The 21,594-nt window shown below is 43.9% G+C and overlaps 1 protein-coding gene across 1 annotated transcript in view; it reads left to right on the top strand.

The window, feature by feature from the left end:
- The window catches only part of Pik3ap1 (phosphoinositide-3-kinase adaptor protein 1), a 114,433-nt gene that overhangs the window by 8,825 nt on the left and 84,014 nt on the right, over positions 1 to 21,594 (top strand). Inside the window, exon 2 of the mRNA XM_077799111.1 lies at positions 1,953 to 2,372. Coding sequence (XP_077655237.1) covers positions 1,953 to 2,372 — 420 coding nt within the window. The remainder of the gene's footprint in view (positions 1 to 1,952; positions 2,373 to 21,594) is intronic.

Here is a 21,594-nt window from a genome sequence, read left to right as displayed (position 1 = left end):
TCTTTGTATGTACTGGAAATTAATGCCTTATTTAAGGTTCGGGTGGCAAAGATTTTTCTCCCATTCTGTAGGATCTTTGTACATGTTCTTGATTGTTTCCTTTGCTGTGAAACTTTTCAGTTTGATATCATCCCATTTATTGATTCTTGATTTAACTTCTTGTGCTTTAGGAGTCTTGTTGAGAAATTTGGTTCCTAAGCCAACATGTTGGAAAGTTGGGTCTAATTTTTCTTCTAGTAAGTGCAGAGTCTGTGGTCTAATGCCTAGGTCCTTGATCCACATGTGTAGGGTGAGATATAGAGGTTCAATTTCATTCTATTACATATGGATTTTCAGTTTGCCCAGCACCATTTGTTGAAAAGGCTGTTTTTTTCTCCACTGTATGTTTATGGCGCCTCTGTCTAGGATGAGATAACTTATTTATATAGGTTTGTCTCTGTTTCTTCTATTCTGTTCCATTGGTCTTCATGTCTGTTTTGGTGCCAATACCATGCTGGTTTTGTTACTATAGCTTTGTAGTATAATTTCAGGTCTGGTATTATGATGTCTTCTGCATCACTTTTTGCGCTAAGGATTGCTTTGGCTATTCTGGGCTTTTTATTTTTCCCAACGAATTTTATGACTGATTTTTCTATTTCTATGAAGAATGTCATTGGGATCTTTATAGGCCTTGCATTAAATCTGTATAGCACTTTTGGTAGTATGGCCATTTTGATAATATTAATTCTGTCTATCCAGGAACATGGGAGATCTTTCAATTTTATGAGGTCTGCTTCAATTTCTTTTAGTATTCTGTAGTTTTCATTGTAGAGGTCTTTCACCTCTTTGGTTAGGTTGATTCCCATTTTTTTTTAGTCTATTATAAAAGGAGTAATTTTCCTAATTTCTCTTTCAGTTGATATATCTTTTCCTATTCATATCCCTTTAATTTCTTTCTTTCATCTGATTGCTCTGGCTAGGGTTTCGAGGACTATGTTGAATAGGAGTGGTAAGAGAGGGCATTCCTGTCTTGTTCCAGTTTTTAGAGGGAATGCTTTCAGTTTTTCTCCATTTAAAATGGCGTTGGCCTTGGTTCAGTGTTTATAGCTTTTAAATTGTTGAGGTATGTCCTGACTATTCCTAGTTTTTTTTTTTTAAGTGTTTTGAGCATGAGTGGATGCTAATTTTTGTCAAATGCTTTTTCTGCATCTATTGAGATAATCATGTGATTCTTGTCATTAAATCTGTTGATGTGGTGAATTATGTTTATTGATTTCTGTATGTTGAACCAACCTTGCATCCTTGGGATGAACCCCACTCAATTGTCTTTTTAATATGTTTTTATATGCGATTTGCTAGCATTCGTTGAGAATTTTTGCGTCAATGTTTATTAGGGATGTCGGCCTGAGGTTTTCTTTCCTTGATGAATTAGAAGATTCTTGACGGAGTTCCTGAGGGGAGGCAGCAGGGGCTGGCCAAAGCCTGGACTGGCAGCCCAGAGTCACCGAGTGTGCATCCCAACTGTGCCACCAATTTGCTGAGTGTGAATTCGAGCAAGACCCTTAATATTCCCAGACAAGTGTTTCTTTCATGTGCAAATGAGAGTTGGTCCAAGTGATCCCCAAAGCCCCTTTGGCCCCTGTTTCTGCATTTGTACTTTAATAGAGGGAGAAGAAGAAAGTTCATGTTACAGACCAGGTGTGGGGAGGGGCACCTTACATAGGCAGTGTGCTAAAAAGAGAGCAGGAAACAGTGAGAGCTATGCAATGTTGTTGTTGCTACAATTATTGCAGTTGTAATCCCAGACTGCACCTCTGCTGCCTGGGAGGAATGACTGGCACACATTTACTGCGGGAAGTGGATGACAACTGGTGCCAGGCCCCTTGCCTGGACGCTACGTCCTTGCTGGTTGTGGGAAACCTCCTAGAAGGAGCAAGTGTGTTAACAAGCGTCCCTGCCTCCTTCTTGCCCAGGGGTGCCCAGAAGATGTGACATCCTCATAATCTACAGCCCGGATGCAGAGGAATGGTGCCAATACCTCCAGGACCTTTTCCTGACTAGTCGGCAGGTCCGCAGCCAGAAGATGCTGACACATCGGCTGGGCCCCCAGACCTCCTTTTCTGCCGAGGACCTGCGCCTCTTCCTGAGCCCCCGCTGCGTGTTGGTGCTGCTGTCTGCAGAGCTGGTGCAGCACTTCTACCAGCCTGCGCTGCTGCCTGTGCTGCAGAGGGCCTTCCAGCCGCCGCGACGCGTGGTCAGGCTGCTGTGTGGGGTTCAGGGCAGTGAGGAGGAATTCTCGCACTTCTTCCCCAACTGGGCCCACTGGCAGGAGCTCACCTGTGATGACGAGCCTGAGATCTACCTGGAGGCCATGAGGAAGGCCATTTCTGAAGGTAAGGATTTCTTCTCTGGTGTTCTATACTAGGGCAAAAGCCTTGTTTCTGGAATTTTCTATGCCTTGCAAGACACAGGACAGGTTCCAGCATGGAGAGCAGCCAGGGTGGAAGGCAGAGACTCAGTTTGGGATAGGAGTGAGGAACGCGGCTGCCAGCCCTCATGCTTGGTCAATTCCGTGTTATTGTCACATGACCCTGACATTTCTGATGAAAAGGCGTCCCTTTTGGAGAACATGTTTATGGAGAAGCAGCCCTCCTCCTCTCTGCTGCCCGCCAGCCTAGCTTCTGTCTCTTGCCCTGCTTCTCCTTTTAAAGTGTGAAAATTCCAATCCTTTCGGCCAGAGATAGTAACGTCAGTGTCCCCAGGAAGTGTGACACATGCTCTGATTAACAGTAGCAGAAGACATACCCGGATGGATGCATGTCACGGCCTCTCTTCCTCTTTTGGTCTTCTGTTTTTTGCCTTGCTGTGGGCTATGCATGGATCATCTAGTCTCCTGACACTAACCCAGGAGCTTGGAAAATTATGGGCTTCATTTAACTGTGCCTCAGTGATCCCTGGTGTGACTTGGGCCTTAATTCGACTCGTCCAATCCTGACCCATCTGATGAAAATGAATCAAGAATTTATGAATTCTTAGTGACCTTAAAAAGATAGCGTAGCTTCCCAAGGTGCTCTCATCACGGGAATAGCCTACTCTAAACCCGTAAACTTGAGCAGGTCTCTTAACATAGAGCCTTGCTCACTTTGTAATAGAAATGACTGTTAATGAAAAAGATGTCTCACCCGAAATGTCTGGGATCTGGATTGGTAGTTTTCCTAGAGGTTGTTTCTCTTTACTTTAGAGGGACATGATGATAGAAAAAGCACATAATTCATATGTGCATGATGGCATTTCATTGCTGGGGGAGCTACCTACACAGACCCAAAGAAGAACAGACCCAAATGGTTGTTTCTGCAGATGAGTTTATGTCATGGTAGCAGTCCATTCTGACCTCATGGGCAGAATGTGAACCGCCTACCCCTCATTCAGAGCTCCATGGATATATTGTCATTGTACTGGCACCTCACACTGGACTCTCTAAAGGATTGTTCTTTAAAACATCACAGTGGTGATGTTATTAAAAATTAAGGACTGTGAGTGTAGCCCAGTGGTAGAGTGCATGCTTAGGATGCATGAAGCCCTTACTTAGTTCAATCCCCAATGCGCGCAGGTGCACGCACACATACAACGTAGTAAAAAGAATTCTTTGAATACTGTTTGGAAGCATCCAGTGATGAAATGCCTGGAAAACTTGATCTCCTCTAATATTTTACTTTTTTAAATAAAGACTCTGTCTCAGTCTACTGTGAGCTTTTAACGTCAAGTGTTTCGGAAAGAATGAAATGTTTCACAGTGGTGTTTCTGTTCTGAGAACAAATAACCTCTCATCAGAAAGAAATTATTTTGATGGGCGATTAAAATAAGCTGCTTAGTGGGAAGTCTCTACAGTTCAGAATCAATGGCTACAGGGACAAATGAAATTATAGGAAAGAGAAGATGGGCGTGGAAACTTAGGTTAAAGGTGGTTCCAGGTAGTCAGGTACACTTTAGTTTTCTGCTGTGTTAGATAAAGAAAGGCTTCTCCAAACTTTTCTGTGCACAGAAGGGCCTGGGGATTTTGTCAATGTGCATAGTCTGACTCTGACTTGGGGGTGGAGCTAAAATTCTGCATTTCTCATAAGCTCCCTGGTGCTGCTGCTGTTGGTGGCCAAGGTCTAAACTGCCCCTCTCTTGTGGGGTCAGTAGCCATGTACCTCTGCTGTGCACGAACCATTTTCTCAAATCTTCACCTTTCTGGAAATGAGGCAGCATCCCATCAGGGCAGGGAGACTACTGGGCATCCATTGGTTTAGGTATAACTCAGGCCAGTGTGTGGTGATTAGGTCCCTGCATTCTCTTCCTCCCCTCACAGATTTATCATGTTCACTCTGACAGTTGTTCATCTCTCAGTTCTCCAGACATAAGTGGCCCAGACTTTGAGACGGGGGTACTACTGCTGCTATGAACCTTCCTCTTTTGTCATTTAATAGGCCCCTTGATCATCATTACTATTCCACTAAAAATGTTTGGGAGGTTTAACTTTATTTCCCACCCCCTCTCCGAATTTGGCAGCCACCTTAAGATTGAGCAGATGTTTTAATTAGGGTCTTTGGTGGGTTGGAGCAGCCAGCTTATTTCCCATGTTCTTCATTTGTAAAAGGATGGGGTTGGACCAGATGATTGGGAAGGTTTATTCTGGCTCCTTGTGCTGAAATATAACATTATAAGTTTTGTAAGAAGATGGCAAATGACCCAGAACCTTTCAGCTGACTTGGTTTAGTTCCAAAATGTCTGCAATGATATATGTCAGTGTGTAGAAGAGTGTACCATTCTGAATTTTTTGGACTTGTTGGGTGATTATTTTCAAATAAGGAAGTGAGAAAACCCCAGGTACGGCACAGCAATTATTTCCTCTTTTACTGGAGCTCTATTCTTTGCTGCAAATCTCACTGGAATACAAAAATAGATTCTGTGAGACTGTGTGGGAAAGGACTCAGTGGGCGATGCTGAGTTTTACTTCAGAAGTTCTCATCTGTTGTTGCATGGGTATGCTGAGGATGGCGGGAAGCCCTGAACCTACTTCTGCCACTTTGATTTGGTATTACAGTGGAGATCTTGTTTGCTTTTTGTTGTTGTTGTTGTTAATTTTTTTGTAGTTGGACACAATCTCTTTATTTTATTTATTATTTATTTTCATGTGATGCTGAGAATCGAATGCAGCACCTCACATGTGAACCACAACCCCAGCCCTTGTTTCCCTTTTTCTTTGCATTATTTTATGTTTGCTGCTCCCCACCCCACCCCCGCTCCTTGACCTTTGTGTTTCAGAGCTCTGATGACACCCAAAAATTGTAATGTATTTCACCCTTGGTTCCCATGAAAAATTATGGAGGGAGGTGTCCACATCGGGCCTTCCTTTGTTGATATTAGCATCCTAATTTTCATATTAGACTGAAATTTAAAAGAAAAACAGTAGGGATATTGAAAAATGCTTTCTGCTAATCAAATGGATTCTAAAGTCTTTTCCTAAATGTATTTATTTATGTTTTTATAGTTTTATTGAGGTATAATTAACAAAAATTGAATAATTCAAGGTATAATTAACAAAAAAATTGAATATATTCAAGGTTTGCAATGATTTGCAGTAAGTATACACCATGAAATGATTACCACAGTTAAAAATTTATGTGGTAGGGGCTGAGGTTGTGGCTCAGTGGTAGAATGCTTGCCTGGTGCGTGCAAGGCCCTGGGTTTGATTCCCAGAACCACATAAAAATAAATAAATAAAAATAAATGCATTGTGTACAACTAAGAGAAATAAATACTAAGAAAAATCTTTCTTTAAAAAAGATTTATGTGGGGTGTGTGTGTGTGTGTGTGTGTGTGTGTGTGTGTTGGGGGAGGGTAGGACCCTTAACATCTACTCTTAGCAAGTTTTAAGTAAAAACTACTATTAACTCTAGTCACCATGCTATACATTCAATCTGCCAGAATTCATTCATTTTATAATTGGAAGTTTGAGCCCTTTCACTGACATTTCTCCCCTTCTTTCCTTGCTCTGGGCCTGGTAGCCACCATTCTATTATCTGCTTCTGAGTGTGACATTTTTAGTTTCAGGTATCAGTGAGATCATGCACTACTCGTCTCCATGTCTGGCTTATTTCACTTAACATGATGTCCTCCAGGTTTATCCACTCTGTTGTACATGGCAGGATGTCCTATGTGCATTTCTTCTGTGTGGGCAGGTAGTCTTACTGCCATTTTGCGGATGTGAAAACTGGGGCTCAGAGAGGTTGACTGCCTTGGGTAAGCTTGGGGCAGCTCACTTTGGAACCTCACTTTCTTCTGTTCTCCATCTCCACTGTCCTCTTGCGTGTTGAGACAAGGAATAAGTAAAGTTGGAGAAGAGAAAGGATCAGAGAAAAATGAAGCTTCATGGAGTTCTCTAGTGATTGGCTCCCGAGCTGGGCTGGCCATCGGTACTGCCCTGGTACCTTGTTTACAGGGCAGGTGCCTGGGCTCCACCCCTGACCTACTGAACCGGAGTCCCTGGGGGTTGGTGCTGGGAATGTGAATTTCAGAACGCCTCGGTGTTGGCCCTGCTGTACGGTGGGATTGGGGCTCTGCTCCAGGACTAGTGTTCTCTCCTTTGGTTTGAGGGTTGGAGGAGCCAACAGTAACTCAGGCCCTGAGGCAGGTCACAGGACAGTGGTCCCTAGGGCTTAGAGTGTGACTGTGGCACGTCACAGGCAGTAACTCATAGAGAAGGGAAGGGAGTCAGACCCTCTCAGCAAAGGGGAAGTCGCTGCGCTCTTCTTGGTGTGGTGGCCTCGTGGATGGTGAGTTATGGTCAGCTTCCGGGCTTCTGGGGTGCCTTGCAGAGAGCAAGGGGAGAATCTGGTGCTGGACCTCTTGGAAATGGACTGCTTTTGTTCTGCGGTTCCCCTGCTCTGTGGGTGTGGGTTGCTGGTCTGCTCTTGCTCTGCTGTGGGTTCGTCCACTCTGCTGCTGGCTCTGCACAGCCTCCTTGGTGCTGCTCTCCTCTGCAGGGTGCTTTCTCCATATCGTCTCCCCTTGTGAAATGATCTCTGATTTGGGGAAGAGGATGCCCAGCTGGGATGGCGAAATCTTTCTGTTGTCACTAAAAAGCTATAGCCTGTCCGAGAGTCGTTTGGGTTTCCCCTGCTGGGTACCTTGACCTCTTTGTTGAATGGGGGAGGGGAGGATGTGGGGGGTGCGAGGGGCTGTTCATGCTCCTGATCGCATGGTTCACTGTTGACTACACCTGAACTGGTAAATAAGGACCGATGCCCACCATAGATTTTTGTGTCAGTGGAAGTTACCCCTGAGGCCTCTGAGACCCCAGGATTACGGATCTCCTGCAAGACTGGGAGCTCCAGGTGGGGCAGTGAACTTGGCCATCCCTGCTGCTTCAGCAGCTGCCCAGAGATGGGCTTCTGCTCCCTGTTCATGTTCACCTTAGATCTTCTGTGGCCCCTCAAAGAAAGTATCTGTGATTCTTTCGCTGACCGCGTTTGGTGAGCTACATGAAGAGGGGGAAAAGCATGCTCCAGTTTCTGCTACTCTGAGAATCTCAAGTTTGTACCTGTCTTCTAAATTTTCTAACATATGCCAGGATGGAAACAGCAGATGTAGGAATTTTATCAATTAATTTCTGACCATGTTGTTTTAGTAAAGTTTTTTTTTTTTTTTTTTTTACCTCGCTTCTCCTGGGACTGTTACTTGAAGAGAATACTAGAACTCTGGAGGGACCTGCCATCTTATGGATATCATTGCATTTGGTCCATGCAGTTTCTCTAAGGCAGATGTTAAGATTATCTCCTTCTTAAGGATAAAAAAAAACTAGGCACAGGCAGACTCAGTGACTTACCCAAGGTCACACAGCTGCTTTTCCATAAAAGCAGGGAAGGGGTAAGGAGTCCAAGGCTAATTGTTGCTTTATCTAGATTCCAGAGCCAGCCTTTATCCGATGGGTATTTGTTGGGCATCTACTCTTCTCAGGACCTAGTGTTGTTGACTGGGATAGAGCAAGAAAACAGACGGTCATTGCTATAATGGTGTCTACATCCTAGTGTTCTCTAAAAAATGAGTCATACATGCCACACGTGCAATTACAAATTTCCTAGTAGTTGCAGTTTAAAAAACTTAAAATGTAAAATGAAATGGACAAAATTAATTTTAATGTTATGGTTTACTTCATGGCGTATGTCTGAAATAGTCTCATTCCAACATATAATCAGCATAAGAACTAGTGAGCTGTTTTACATCCTTTTTCATCTTTGAAATCTAGCATGTGTTTTACAGACAGCACGTCTTTCAAATATTTGATGGGCACATGTGGCCAGTGGCTACTATTATCGGACAGTAAAGTTTGAAAAGAATGTTTGCTTTTCAGACTTGGAGCTATCATTACATATGATATATTTTAATACATTACATGCCATATGTGTTAAAGAATATGACTATCCTGATTTCCTTGTTTATTCAATCTGCTGGTCAGTCCTTCATTCAAAAAAGTGTTAATGGGCACTGGTAGGTGCTGGTATGCTGTGTGCACTGTATCTTTTACTTTCCTTCCCTCACTGATCTCTTGCTTCTTTGTCCCTTTCTGTGTTGCCACCTGTTTAGGTATGTTCCCAGGCTCCAAAAGACACGGTCAATTAAGGCAAGTGAGTTTTGATTAATCACAGGGTTTCTGTCCTTGAGATGACCAGTTTACCCTCTGAGCTAGTGAGATGGAGGTCCCGGCCACCCTCGTGAAGACGGAATCCAATCAGGCTGCTTGTTTGTACTTCAAAAAAAACCCTCCTTGGGTCAGGGCCTAGTTAGGTAGATTAGCATTCTGTCAGGGTGACGGAATACCACACCAGCCTCACAGAGGTTGAGTCTGTGCTCTTTGTACTGTTACGAAAAGTCGGCTCAGATTTATGAAGGGCAAAATCCTAAGATACAGAAGAGTGTGTCATATGATGTTATTTAAGTCTACCTTAAAAGAAACATATCTATGCTGACATCAACTTTCCTTTCTTTTCTTTTTTTTCTTGGGGAAGATACATAAGAAATTGTTGATAGTGGTCACCTTTGGGTATGCAGGGACATTAAAAAATATTTTTAATTGTAGATGGACAAAGTAACTTTCTTTCTTTCTTTGGTGCTGAGGATTGAACCCAGTGCCTCCACCTATGCTAGGCAAGCACTCTACACTGAGCCTCAGCCCCTAAGGGGACATTTTAAACTTTTGTTTTAGGCATTTCCCCAGTGTTTAAATTTTTTTCTATGTTTATGGTTTAATTTCAGTTGGGAATGTTATAAAGAGAAAAATGATGGTGTCATGGGGATTGTAGGGCTCTCGAGGAATATGCTGGGCCTGTGCCCAGCTAACCTGAGCAGGCTTCACTTGGGTTAAGTTCCCCACGAAGACGCCTTGGCCTTCAACCTTTCAGACTGACCTCTGGTAAGGGAATGGGTTCGTGTGATTGTCAATGTCTGTGCTGTCCCTGGCTTGGTGTAGAATAAGCCCCTATAAAGAGCGAACAGCTACTTACCACTGAATCATGTTTTCATTCTTGTCCAATTTGGACTGCTGTCTTCCTAGGGTCCGTAAGAGAACAGCAGTGTGTGTTTCACAGATGGACACTCACTGGTGGTGCCACTTTAGACAAGTCACTTGGCCATTCGGATCTGTTCTTGTTCTCTTTAAAATAGTGGGGAGAACACAGGTGGATAGCTCAGAGGTTTATAGCCACGAAATTCCATGATTCCAAGCATGTGTTACCTCACATATTGCATTTCATTGCTGGGTCTCAATCTAATATTTAAAAAATCCCACCAAGTTTATTTTATACTGTATTTATTTTAGCTAACAAGGTCTTCTTCACCACACAATTTTTAAGCCACCCTAAAAGAAAGATTTCTGTTTATGGACATTAGCCCACATTCAGTCTTAGCAGAAGGTAGCAGTCTACCATTATCTTTATGGGAATGGTAGGATATAAGCAGTTGACATTTTACATATATTTTATTATGATCTGCGTGCAGATTCATGCATGTGGGTTCACAGGAAGATCAGAATGGGGGAGGGAGAAAGAGGGGCAAGTATGCATGGCAGGATGGGTCTGTTAATTTCCCTATTATTACAGGTTGTTTTCACAGCTTTTCGATTTAGTTTCCACCAGCCATTCACATGACTGAAAGTATGTCTGAGATGAGCCAGAAAATAGGATGGTTGAATGTTGCAAATGACTCCTGATCGGCTCACTGCAGAAATGATTGAAAAGATAGTCGGCTTGTTATATGGACTTGTGGGCAGAAAATTTCCTATTTTAACTAGTTTGATAAACAGAGAGCAGTTTTCCCCCCAAGATATAGAAAATGAACAAAATCAGAAATAGATTAAAAACTGTTTTGTGAGGAAAAAAAGATATCTGGAGACTTTTGTTTTCATTTTTTTGGTGTGTGTTTAAAAAACGATTCTAATGCTGTTCTCCACAGACGGTGTTTTGTGTGTGGTGGTGCCTGGTAAATGGGGGACAGTTGGACGACTGGATGAGTGGGGACATCCATGGGTGGTTGTCTATTTTCCCTACTCGTAGGCCCATGCTGAGTGTCCCAGTTGGTGAAAAAGATGTGCTTCCCATATGCGTCTTACTTTAGGGTCTGTGATTGTCAGTGGTTTCTATGGAGCAGGTTTCTTGGGTCCCAGAGGGTGTTTTTAATCAGGGGAAGCCCCCAAACGTCTTAAGTTCATTCAATGAAAGACAGTGTCTGTAGAGTACATTCTTTTCCCATATCCATACTTAAAAACATACCAGATGTGGCAGCCTCGGGGAGGTCACTTGTTGGCTCCTCTGGGTGTGTGTGGTCTATGACTAGCAGAGATTAAATTCAGTGTTTCTTCTGAAAGTGAAGAAATCTATCGTTTGGAGGAAAGCTAGAGCATGGGCTTAGTCATTTTGGGAATTCTCTAGTACCGTGCTGAGTTTTGGCCTTCTGAATGTGAACATCTTCCCCATCCCCTTTACAAGGCTGGAACCATACTAGGTTCTGATTTTAAGATGTGCTGGTCGAGCATTCAGATTTCGTCTTTCAAGTTGCCAGTTTCACAAGAAGCCTGCAGGCTCTTTCTCTAACATCTGATAACACAGGAAACAGAGGGGGAGGCCGATGACGAAATGAAATGCTCTACTTTTAAATGAGACTGAAAGAAGTTTCCTTTTACACGGAGAGCTAATGCGTGAGGCTGAAGCTACTGTTAAAGCTTGCAATAAAATAAGACATTCTTCCAACGATCAGATAGAATATTTGCATGAGCTGCCGATTTGGGTTTTTGAGCATGTAAAACGTGGGGAAACATTTCTGTTGCAGGATATGGCAGTTAGGATTCCAAACCCAGCCAGGCCTGCTACTCCTTCTGGCCCAACCTTTCAAATGCTCTAATACTTTCTGAATATCATTTTTCAAAGCCCTGGTTTGGTGCCAGAGAAGATCTCCAAATGTGATTGTAAAGTACTTTTGTGTTTGAGGTTTTTCAGGAGAAAGACAATGCTGAAATACCCGAACCAGAATTTGGCAGCCTAAAGGGTTTATTTTATTTTGAAGTCATTTTGAATTCAGAATCCCTGTAGGTTTTAGGAATCTTTAAATGATGCTTTGCCCCAGTTTTTCTCATCTGGTTAAAACTTGCCCGTATTTTGCAGACAGTTTAGTTTTAGAGTTTCTAATGGAAAAAAGGAAGACAGGGAGATACTTAATCAACTAGATGGAAATATAGAATATTAACATTAGGGTAGGAAATTTGCGGATCATCTGGTCTGATCCTTTTACTTAAAAATGACAAAGTAGGACCCAGAGAGGTTAGATGCCTTGCCTGATGTTAGAGACAGTAGCAGAGATGAGACTTGTTATTTTATGTTGATATCCAACAGGTATTTATTGAGCTCTGGGGAGGGCCTGCCATGGGTATGGCACTATGCAGGATCCTAGGGAAACTTGATGGAAAAAGTCAGATTCAAGCCCTGCCCTCATGGAGTGTATGTATCCTAGCAAGAGAGGGACATTCACCAGCCAGTTACCATTGCTAATTACCTAATTCCAGGAGCCTCCAGGGTTATGGAGCCAGGGAATCATAAAGGGGACCTGACCCCTTTATAAGGTAGTTCCTTACAGCATCCATTAAGGAAAGAATGAGTGACCTAAGCATCCATCTTATCTTCTCTGGAAAAGAGAAGATAAGGCCTGGCTTGTAGGTATGGCAGATCTTTTGCACGTGGCCATTAATGACAACCTAGAGCCCAGGTTAACCATAGTTTTCAGGCAAGACCATCATTTTCTCAGAACAGTGATTAGGACTGGCTAAAATTTTAAAGTAACTTTATTCAAACTCTTAATTTTAAAATTAGCATTTTGTTTCTTAAGTTTCTAGACAGCAGTGATGCTGATGTGCATATATTAATATGTTCTCTGATTTCAAAGAATGTGTTCATCTATTTTTTTTTACTTTTAATTAATTAATTAATTTATTTTATTGGTTGTTCAAAACATTACAAAGCTCATGATATATCATCTTTCGTACATTTGACTCAATTGGGTTATGAACTCCCATTTTTACCCCAAATATAAATTGTAGAATCACATCGGTTACACGCTCACGTTTTTACATAATGGCATATTAGTGACTGTTGTATTCTGCTACCTTTCCTATCCCCTACTATCCCCCTCCCCTCCCCTCCCATCTTCCCTCTCTACCTCATCTGCTGTTGTTCAATTCTCTCCCTTGTTTCCCCCCCACCTTTCCCCTCACAACCTCTTATATGTAATTTTGTGTAACATTGAGGGTCTCCTACCGTTTCCATATGCTTTCCCTTCTCTCTCCCTTTCTCTCCCCCCACTTGTCTCTGTTTAATGTTAATCTTTTCCATATGCTCTTCCTCCCTGTTCTGTTCTTAGTTGCTCTCTTTATATCAAAGAAGACATTTGGCATTTGTTTTTTAAGGATTGGCTAGCTTCGCTTAGCATAATCTGTTCTAATGCCATCCATTTCCCTGCAAATTCTATGATTTTGTCATTTTTTAGTGCTGCGTAATACTCCATTGTGTATAGATGCCGCTTTTTTTTTTATCCATTTATCTATTGAAGGGCATCTAGGTTGGTTCCACAGTCTAGCTATTGTGAATTGTGCTGCTATGATCATTGATGTGGCAGTATCCCTATAGTACGCTCTTTTAAGATCCTCAGGGAATAGTCCGAGAAGGGCGATAGCTGGGTCAAATGGTGGATCTATTCCCTGCTTTCCCAGGAATCTCCATACTGCTTTCCAAATTGGCCTCACCAATTTGCAATCCCACCAGCAGTGTACAAGTGTACCCTTTTCAATGTGTTCATCTAAATGTGTGTTGGTTGGAAGGGTGGACTGAAGATTAGATTGGATTAGATTAGGAGATTAGATAAGGATTGATATAAAATCCTTCTTGGGGTCCAAGAAAATAATTGAACTGTCATACAAAAACAGGATAGAGGGATACATGTTTTAAGAGAAGCATTTGTAGGAACTGGTGATTTTAGTTGAACAAAAACTAAACACAAATCAGAAGAGCAATATTGCTTACCCAAACAGTAAATACCAAATGAAGGCTTATGAATGGAAGTTGTTTATATATATATATATACTGGGGATTGAAGTCAGTCAGTGCTTTACTACTGGGCCACATTCCCAGCCCTTTTTATTTTTATATTTTTTATTTTGAGGCATGGTCTCACAAAGTTGCTTAGGGCCTTGCTAAGTTGCTGAGGCTGGCTTCAAACTTGCAATCCTCCTGCCTCAGTCTCCCAAGTCACTAGAATGACAGGTGTGTGCCATCGAGCCCAGCTATGAGTGAAGTTTTGACAGCAGAGCAGAGGTTCCTCCTCTACCCTGCACTGGTCAGCCTATTTGGAGAAATATGCACCATTTCAATGGGAGGCTGGATGATGACAGCACATATAGTTATTCACCCACCCACTCACCCATCATCCATTCATCTAGTTACTCATTGTGTTTATTGTCCCTTTAATAGAATGTAAGTTTCAGCTTAGTCCCAGAACCTAGCTCCGTCCTTGACACGGCAGGCCCTCCATAATTGTTGATTGACGGAATGGAATAAATGGGGTTCTCAAATTCTGCCAGATGAGAGGTGAGGGGAGGAAATGAGTTTTTCATGGAGAAAAGAAGTTTTCTTGGAGCTGTGAAAACTGTCTTCAGTGTCAAAAGTCTGGAAAAGCAGAGACAAGACCTGTTCTGTTGGCGAGGCAGGTGGCAAGGGTTGAAGGCTGCAAGGTGGCAACAACACCGGCTTAGCAGGCCCTCAGCATCAGAAGACCATCTCTCCTGTGAAATGGTCACTCGAAGCAAGAGTCAAGATTTTATAGTACATTAGAAATTAAGAAAATAAACTTATTTTATCATATTGACACAGTCTCTTCTTAATTTTTCTATATGCCAATTCTAAAGCAACACAAAAACCTAATCAATTGTTTTCTAAAGCTTCTGTGCAGGAGGGGTTGAGTGCATTTTTCTGACACTAGTTTTTGCTAGAACAGTATAATTTCTCTTAGTTCAGTTTGACTTTTTTTTTTTTTTTTTTTTTTTTTTGGTGCTGCATTGAAATGATATTCACAACACATCTGACTCCTACAATTTTCTTGGGGCTCCTTTTTACCATCAAGTGTTCCTTTCATTAGCTTTTTTTTTTTTTTCTGATACTGGGGATTGAAGACAGAGGGCACTGAACCACTGAGCCACATCCCCAGCCCCCCCCCCCTTTTTTTGTATTTTATTTAGAGACAGGATCTCACTGAGTTGCTTAGGGCCTCACTAAGTTACTGAGGCTGGCTTGGAACTCGTAATCCTCCTGCCTCAGCCTTCCAGGCTGCAGGGATTGCAGGCATACACCACCAGGCCTGGCTTATTTGCTTTTATCCCTGCTGGTGTTCTCCTGTTCAGCTGGTAGCCTCTCCCACGGACAGCAGTCTTATTGTAGTTGTAACAGTTTTCCCACATCACTTTCATCAACTTCATAGAATTCTGCATCTTTGGCAAAATCTGGAATTATCCCCATGAGATCAAATCACATTGCATTTATCATTTATTGTGAAGAAATCCTAAATCTGGGAGTGAACAACAAAAGCATAACTTGGTATTTGAGGATATGCACCAAGATTAGAAAAGCAGAGATATTTAAGTGGGGACCAATTTTGTAAATGAGCATTTTTGTCAGTAAAAAATGTTCATGTTATAAAAATTTAGCTTCCCAATGTTTCCATAACCATGAGAACTTGAAATAAGGACACTTCGGAAATGATGAGGTTGCTAGAGTTGGAAGCCCCTGACCTGGGTTTAGAGCCTCAAGATTGACTCCACCCAGCAGAGAACAGAGAGGACGAGTATCCTAGCAAATTGGTAAAAATGCTGTTTGGTAGACAAGTTGGGAAATTCTGTCACTGGTGATGGAATCCTGAGTCATAACAATCTCTACAGGCTGAACATTGGCCCTAATCCAACAATTAGATTCCAAGCCTCATCCCTGCCTCACCCCCAAATCAAAACAACCCCAACCTTAAAACTATAGCATGGCAAAGGGAAAGGCATGGGCTTTACATGAAAAAGATCTGGAGGTTCAAAGTGACCACAAGCTCCATATGAGTCAGCAAGGTGCCTCACTGCTGTAAGATGCAGGCTTGAACTGCCCTTCAGAATAATGACCAGACAGTAAAAAGTCACAGCTTTTTTTTTTTTTTTTTGCATTATACACAGATTGCAGTTACTCACCTAGAACAGGTATTGGTGGGAGGTGAGGAGAGTGGGGAGCTGTATTGGGAGGCTTGGGGAGTTATAGGCAAGCCTGAGCCATCTCTGTGTGAAGCTGCCTTGGGAGGTGAGTGTGTTCTTCTCTACTTGTTTGCTTGTAAGAGAAAACGCCAACTTGGATGAAAGAGGAACCAAACTCTGGGAAAGGAAGGGGTGCAAGGACTTGAACTCCAGAGCTCCCCCTCCGCCTCTCACTTGGTGTCTCCGCACGTTGGTGCCTTTCTCTCCGATGCATCATCCCCATGAAGAGCCAGGACCCCTAGGAGTTCCTCCACCTCACTTCCTCCAGCTCCGGCCCTAAGAGGAAGCTAATGTCATTCTTTCTGGTTCAAAAATTTTAAATCTCAGGAACAGGACTAATTGGTCGACCCAAGAGACTTAGGTCAGTCTCTAGGCTGATTAACAGTGATCAGGAGATTAGAGGACTGTGGTTGGCCTGCTTTGGGAATCTGGGGCATGAGATTTCTACAAACTTCACAGCCTCCATTCAAAACCCTTGGTGAATGCAGAGGGATCAAGAGTTTTCCTGAAGGGGGATCGCTGTTCTTATCAAGCAATGCAAGAGATGTCCGCCACACTGAGGGACCTGGAATCCTGATCTCGGTCTGAGGGTGGAAGAAAGAATTGGGGCTGCTGAACCATAGAATTAGGGACTTTGGGGCTGGAATGTGACTAAAGCTCAGCATGGTCAGATGGCTTGCCCAGAGACACTCAATTGGCCAGAAGCTTAGGCCAATGACACTGAACTCAAAGTCCCATATTACTTTGCTCCCCCCCCATTTTTTTCTTTCTTCTTTCTTTTTTGGTACTACAGATTGCATCTAGAGGTGCTTGATTACTGAGCAACATTCCCAGCCCTTTTTATTTTTTATTTTGAAATCGGGTCTTGCGAAGTTGCCAAGGCTAGCCTTGAACTTTCAATCCTTATGCCTCAGCTTCCTGAGCCACTGGGATTAAAGGTGTGTGCCACCATGCTCAGCACTTTGATGTCTTTCTGAAGAAGAAGAAGAAGAAGAGGAAGAGGAGGAGGAGGAGGAGGAGAGACGTGATAATCGCCTTCAGGCATTCGCAGGATTCTGATGTGGAAACAGGTCTTTCCCAGTAATATTAGTAACATTAGTAGCAGCAGCAGCTGTCGCCAGCTGTGGAATGTTTGCAGTGCTAAGTGCCGTGCCACCCTATTCTAGTGATTATTCAGTTTTAACTGAGAAGCCATTGCTATGTTTATCTCCATTTTGCAAATGAGGCTGGGAAACAGCCACTTTCTCAAAGGCATGTGGGAGCACCAGGTTTGCTCCTCTTCACCTCTAAGCTCAATGGACTCTCAGAAATTATTTCCAGAGGCCATTGGGAGGCTGAGGCAAGGAGGATCACTTGAGCCCAGGAGTTTGAGGCCAGCTTCAGCAACATGGCAAGACCCCCATCTCAAAAAATAAAAAAATTGTTTCCAGCCCCATTTTTAGTAGCCTCAAAGTGTGATCCTTGGGATTCCTGCTTCAGAAATCATGTATTTTTGAGTTTGATGTAAAGCCAAATGTTTGGAACCCCACATTTTTTGTTAACATTCATGATGTTGGCCTCTACCCGTTCCCCTGTGAGCTAGAATGTCTGTTTGGAGTCTGCTGGGAATTCATATTTTTTAACAAATATCGTTGATGATTTTGATGGGCACTAAAGTTTGAGGACACCTGGCCTTGGGCTTGCAAGGGAGACCCTGGAAAGCTTAATAGTCTCATGTTTCTTTAAGCAGCTTAGACTTCACTCTGAATACCCCTGAGAGCAACTGAAGGGCTGAATGTGGGTCTGACCTCATTAGAACTGATTTTCATGAGGTCGTCTGGTGGCTGTGGGGGGACAGGGCTGCCTGATCTGAGCAGAGGCTGAGCTGTGAGGGACGCTGTGGAGGGGTGGCAGAACCCAGCAGGACTTGGTGCGTGGTTGTGGGGAGAAGGGAGGAAGCAATTATGTGGGTGAGTTCAGCTCATAAAACTGAGGCTGTCTGCTAGAAAACTGGCGTGCACCCAGAATTCAGAAGGCAAGAAGGCATTTTTGATTGGGTGGTCAGTTGGTGGGTTGGATTTTAAGAGGCATGGTTGTCAAGAGTGAGAAGCAAAGGGGTCTGGCTCAGGGGAACTCAGTGGGTGAGTTAGAGGGGCAGGAAAGGATAGAGCCTGTTTGAATGGAGGCTGGAAATTGGGCTGGGAGGGAAGGTGGGGAAAATGATTCTGAAGGTCATAGTGAGTCCGTGGGAGATGGGCCTTCAACATCAAGGAGCCTTGCCCACCCTATCTCAGAGGGCTTTCTTTGGCTCTGGCAGCAAGGTGAATAACAAGGCATTGGGAGACATTGTTGAAGCAGCCCAACTAAAGGATAGACCCAGGTTCTCAAGCCTTTTTCCAGAAGATCAATTGGATGTAGAACTAAATGTGCATACAGATCCAGCTTAGAGGAGAAGTGGGTGAGGTAATGCAGGCTAACTAGCTGGATTTAGCCATTGTACAATGTATACATATTCCAGAGATTGTGTTGACTCTGATAACTCTCTACAACTTTTGTCAATTAAAGATAATTAAAAAGGAATGGAATCCATATTGGATTTTTTTCTGGTGAAATATTATAGCACATTTTCATGGGCTCATGAGTATTTTCTTGAGATAGCATCAAATGCAAAGTTCCTCTGACATCTTATTCTTGCCCTGTGATTCTTATCACCACCCCCCTTTACCACCAGGGTTTGTATATGGTTCAGATCTTGTGTTTACGCCTTGTCTCCAGAGTGGGTGGGGAACGGGGTGGACTGGAAGGAGCAAAAGCCCCTGACAAAGTTGCCTTGTTGAATAAACACTGGAAATGTGAAAGGGCATCTGCGGGCGGGTGGGTGAGTTGTGTGTTCCTGAATCCATGGCAGTAGGCCCCATGCGGGTCAATGTAAAGAGGGAAAGAGTGTGTGTGTTTCCGCAGCAAAGGCTTCGTCAAGATCGGTTCCCTACCTCCACCCCCTGCTGTCTTCCAGCAGAGAGTCAGGATTGCTCTGAATCCAGCCATAAGCCACCTCTCACTAGCTGCCCAACCACTGCCTACACAGACCTGCAGACCTGTCTCCAGGCCCAAGACGTAGGATAAAGCAGCACAGAGAAGGGGGAGGGGCGAGGGGTAGGCACAAGAGGAAGGGTGACCAGGAATGCGAGGAGGCTTGGCTCTGGTTTCCACATCCTACCTGTGGAGGGAGATGGTGCATGACGTCTTGGATGTAGGCACAAGCCTGGTTAGAGCCTGAAGGAATGATGGCCATGGAATTTTTTTTTTTTTGGTACCAGGGATTGAACCCAGGGGTGCTTGACCACTGAGCCACATCCCCAGCCTTTTGAATATTTTATTTAGAGACAGAGTCTCACTGAGTTGCTTAGCGCCTCACTGAGTGGCTGAGGCTGGTTTTGAACTCTTGATCCTCTTGCCTTAGCCTCTTGAGCTGCTGGAATTACAGGCGTGCACCACTGTGTCCTGCTTTTTTTTTTTTTCTTCAATTGTTGCAGGCCACCGATGTTCTGTGATTTTTAAAATTTATTTATTTATTTTTTAGATATACATGACAGTAGAGTGTATTTTGACATACATACATGGAGTATAACTTCCCATTCTTCTTGTTGAACATGATGTGGAGTTATACTGGTCGTGTATTCATATATGCACATAAGAAAGTTATGTCCCCCTCATTCTCTTGTCTTTCCTCTTCCTATCTCTCTCCCTTCCCTTCATTCCCCTTTGTCTAATCCAGTGAATGTCTTCCCCACCCCCCGCCCCTTAGTGTGAATTAGCTTCTGCATTTCAGAGAGAACGTTTCACCTTTGGTTTGGGGGGATTGGCTTATTTCACTTAGCATGATAGCCTCCAATTCCATCCATTTATTGGCAAATGCCATAATTTCATTTTTCTTTATGGCCGAGTAATATTCCATTGTGTATATATATACCACATTTAAAAAAGATCCATTTATCTGTTGAAGGGCATGTAGGCTGATTCCATAGCTTAGCTATTATGAATTGAGCTGCTGTAAACACTGCTGTTGGCCGTGGGGTTCCTAAGTGAGGTATGTGTGCTAGCTTTAGGTGGGAGGTTGAATGAGGAAAGAAAGAGCAGGCAAGGAGACAAGGTTCTGGGCCTGCGTAGCTAGAAGAAGGGTGTCTCAGAGATCCCAGTGGGGAAGCCAGGGTGGGGGAAGATGGCGTGTCTGTGCTCAGACGCTCATATCTTCTGGTACAACTCCAAGCCACTGTGGAGGGTTCCTTTGCAGCTGTGGGACCAGCCCTCAGGGGAGGGGCCTGGACAGATGGATTTGTCCCTTCATTCACTATTTATCAAACATCCACCATGGACCAGGTCCTGTGCTGGGGACACAAAAACCAAAGGAGGTGCTGACGCTTCTTCGAAAGGAGGGAATCTTGGAGCCCTCCGATAGAGATTAAGAGACCAGTTTCCAAAGCACAGAGGGACAAGGTGGTGGTTCTCTTTGGCATCGTGTGGACACCCCCAGACGTATCCACCTCACCCCTCACAGGGCACAGGGGGCAGATTGGGGATCCGGGGTGAACTTCTATTTGCTCAATGTTCCTGAACCACGTTGGTCTAGGTCTGCGTTCCAGATACTGTGTGGGGCAGGAAGGAAGCACAAACACACACACCACGTCTCTGTGAGAATGCTGGCTGCGGTGTTTGAGAGAGAGGGGTCAGGCCGTCCAGGAGCGCTGGTTGAGCAGCCGCCCAAGGCTGGGGGAAAGCTATGGCTGCCTTTCTCAATATGTAAAATGCCATCGTGTTCCTTAGAGACTGGGGGAATCCCTATCTTTCCTGGCTCTGTCCGTTACCAAACCTGTTAAATTCTAGCACCTGTGGTTTCTCATTTCCCTGGACTCCTGTGCTCATCAGCAGGGCATCCACAGCGCACACTGGTTCATTGAATCACCTCCTGAATTCCAGCTAGATCGCGTGCTCCTCTGGAGCAGGACAGACATGTGTTCTGTGGGTCTGTCCATTGTGCCCAGTCCAGTGTGGGCGCAGAAGTCTCAGCTATTTGGTTGGTTGGCTGGTTGGTTGAAGTCCTGGAGCCCAGATATTACAGTTATTTTTTCAGCTGAAGTAGCTTTAGAACAGAGTGAGTAAATTAATCTCATTAGGGTCACAGTCATTATCTGTCACAAATGTGCATTGACTGCCTACATCCTGAATTGTCGAAGAAAAAAATAAATGCTCTCAGAACATTCATGATCTAAATAAAGAACCAAAGGCAGATTCACATTTGCTTCAGGCGATCCAGCAGCCCTCCCATTAATATATATTTATTAAACACCCACTCAGAGACTTCAGTGAGGCCCTGGCGCTGTGTTCCATGAGGCAGGGGGATTAGAGATTCTGCAGCAGACATATAGGTCCTGCTGGCAAGAATCCTGGGGAGCTAAGCTGGCATGGGGCATCTGTGTGGTAATGGCCAGTTTAAGCACCAGGCCCTTCCTCAGCAGGGATGGGTTCCGATTTCATCTCCATGGTGTCCCCATTTGCTGCTGTATGTTGTCACAACGAGTGCCCTACTGCTGCTTTGGATCAGGACTGGGCACAGAAAAGGCAGTAAAGCAGCCCTGGCTATGAAGGGAGAGAGAGTGGTCAGGCCGTCCAGTAGTGCAGGCCGTCCAGTGAGCTGAGGCCCAAGTTCAGACCAGGAGGCTAGGGCTCTGGCTGAAGTACCCGGCTCTGGTCCTGGGGAGGTCTCTCAGAGGCTCCTC

This window comes from Urocitellus parryii, chromosome 5 (genome assembly GCF_045843805.1).
Source record: "Urocitellus parryii isolate mUroPar1 chromosome 5, mUroPar1.hap1, whole genome shotgun sequence".
Classification (NCBI taxonomy): Eukaryota; Metazoa; Chordata; class Mammalia; order Rodentia; family Sciuridae; genus Urocitellus; species Urocitellus parryii.
The sequence above is the reverse complement of the archived record's forward strand: the minus strand, read 5'-3'. Positions and strand labels throughout refer to the sequence as shown.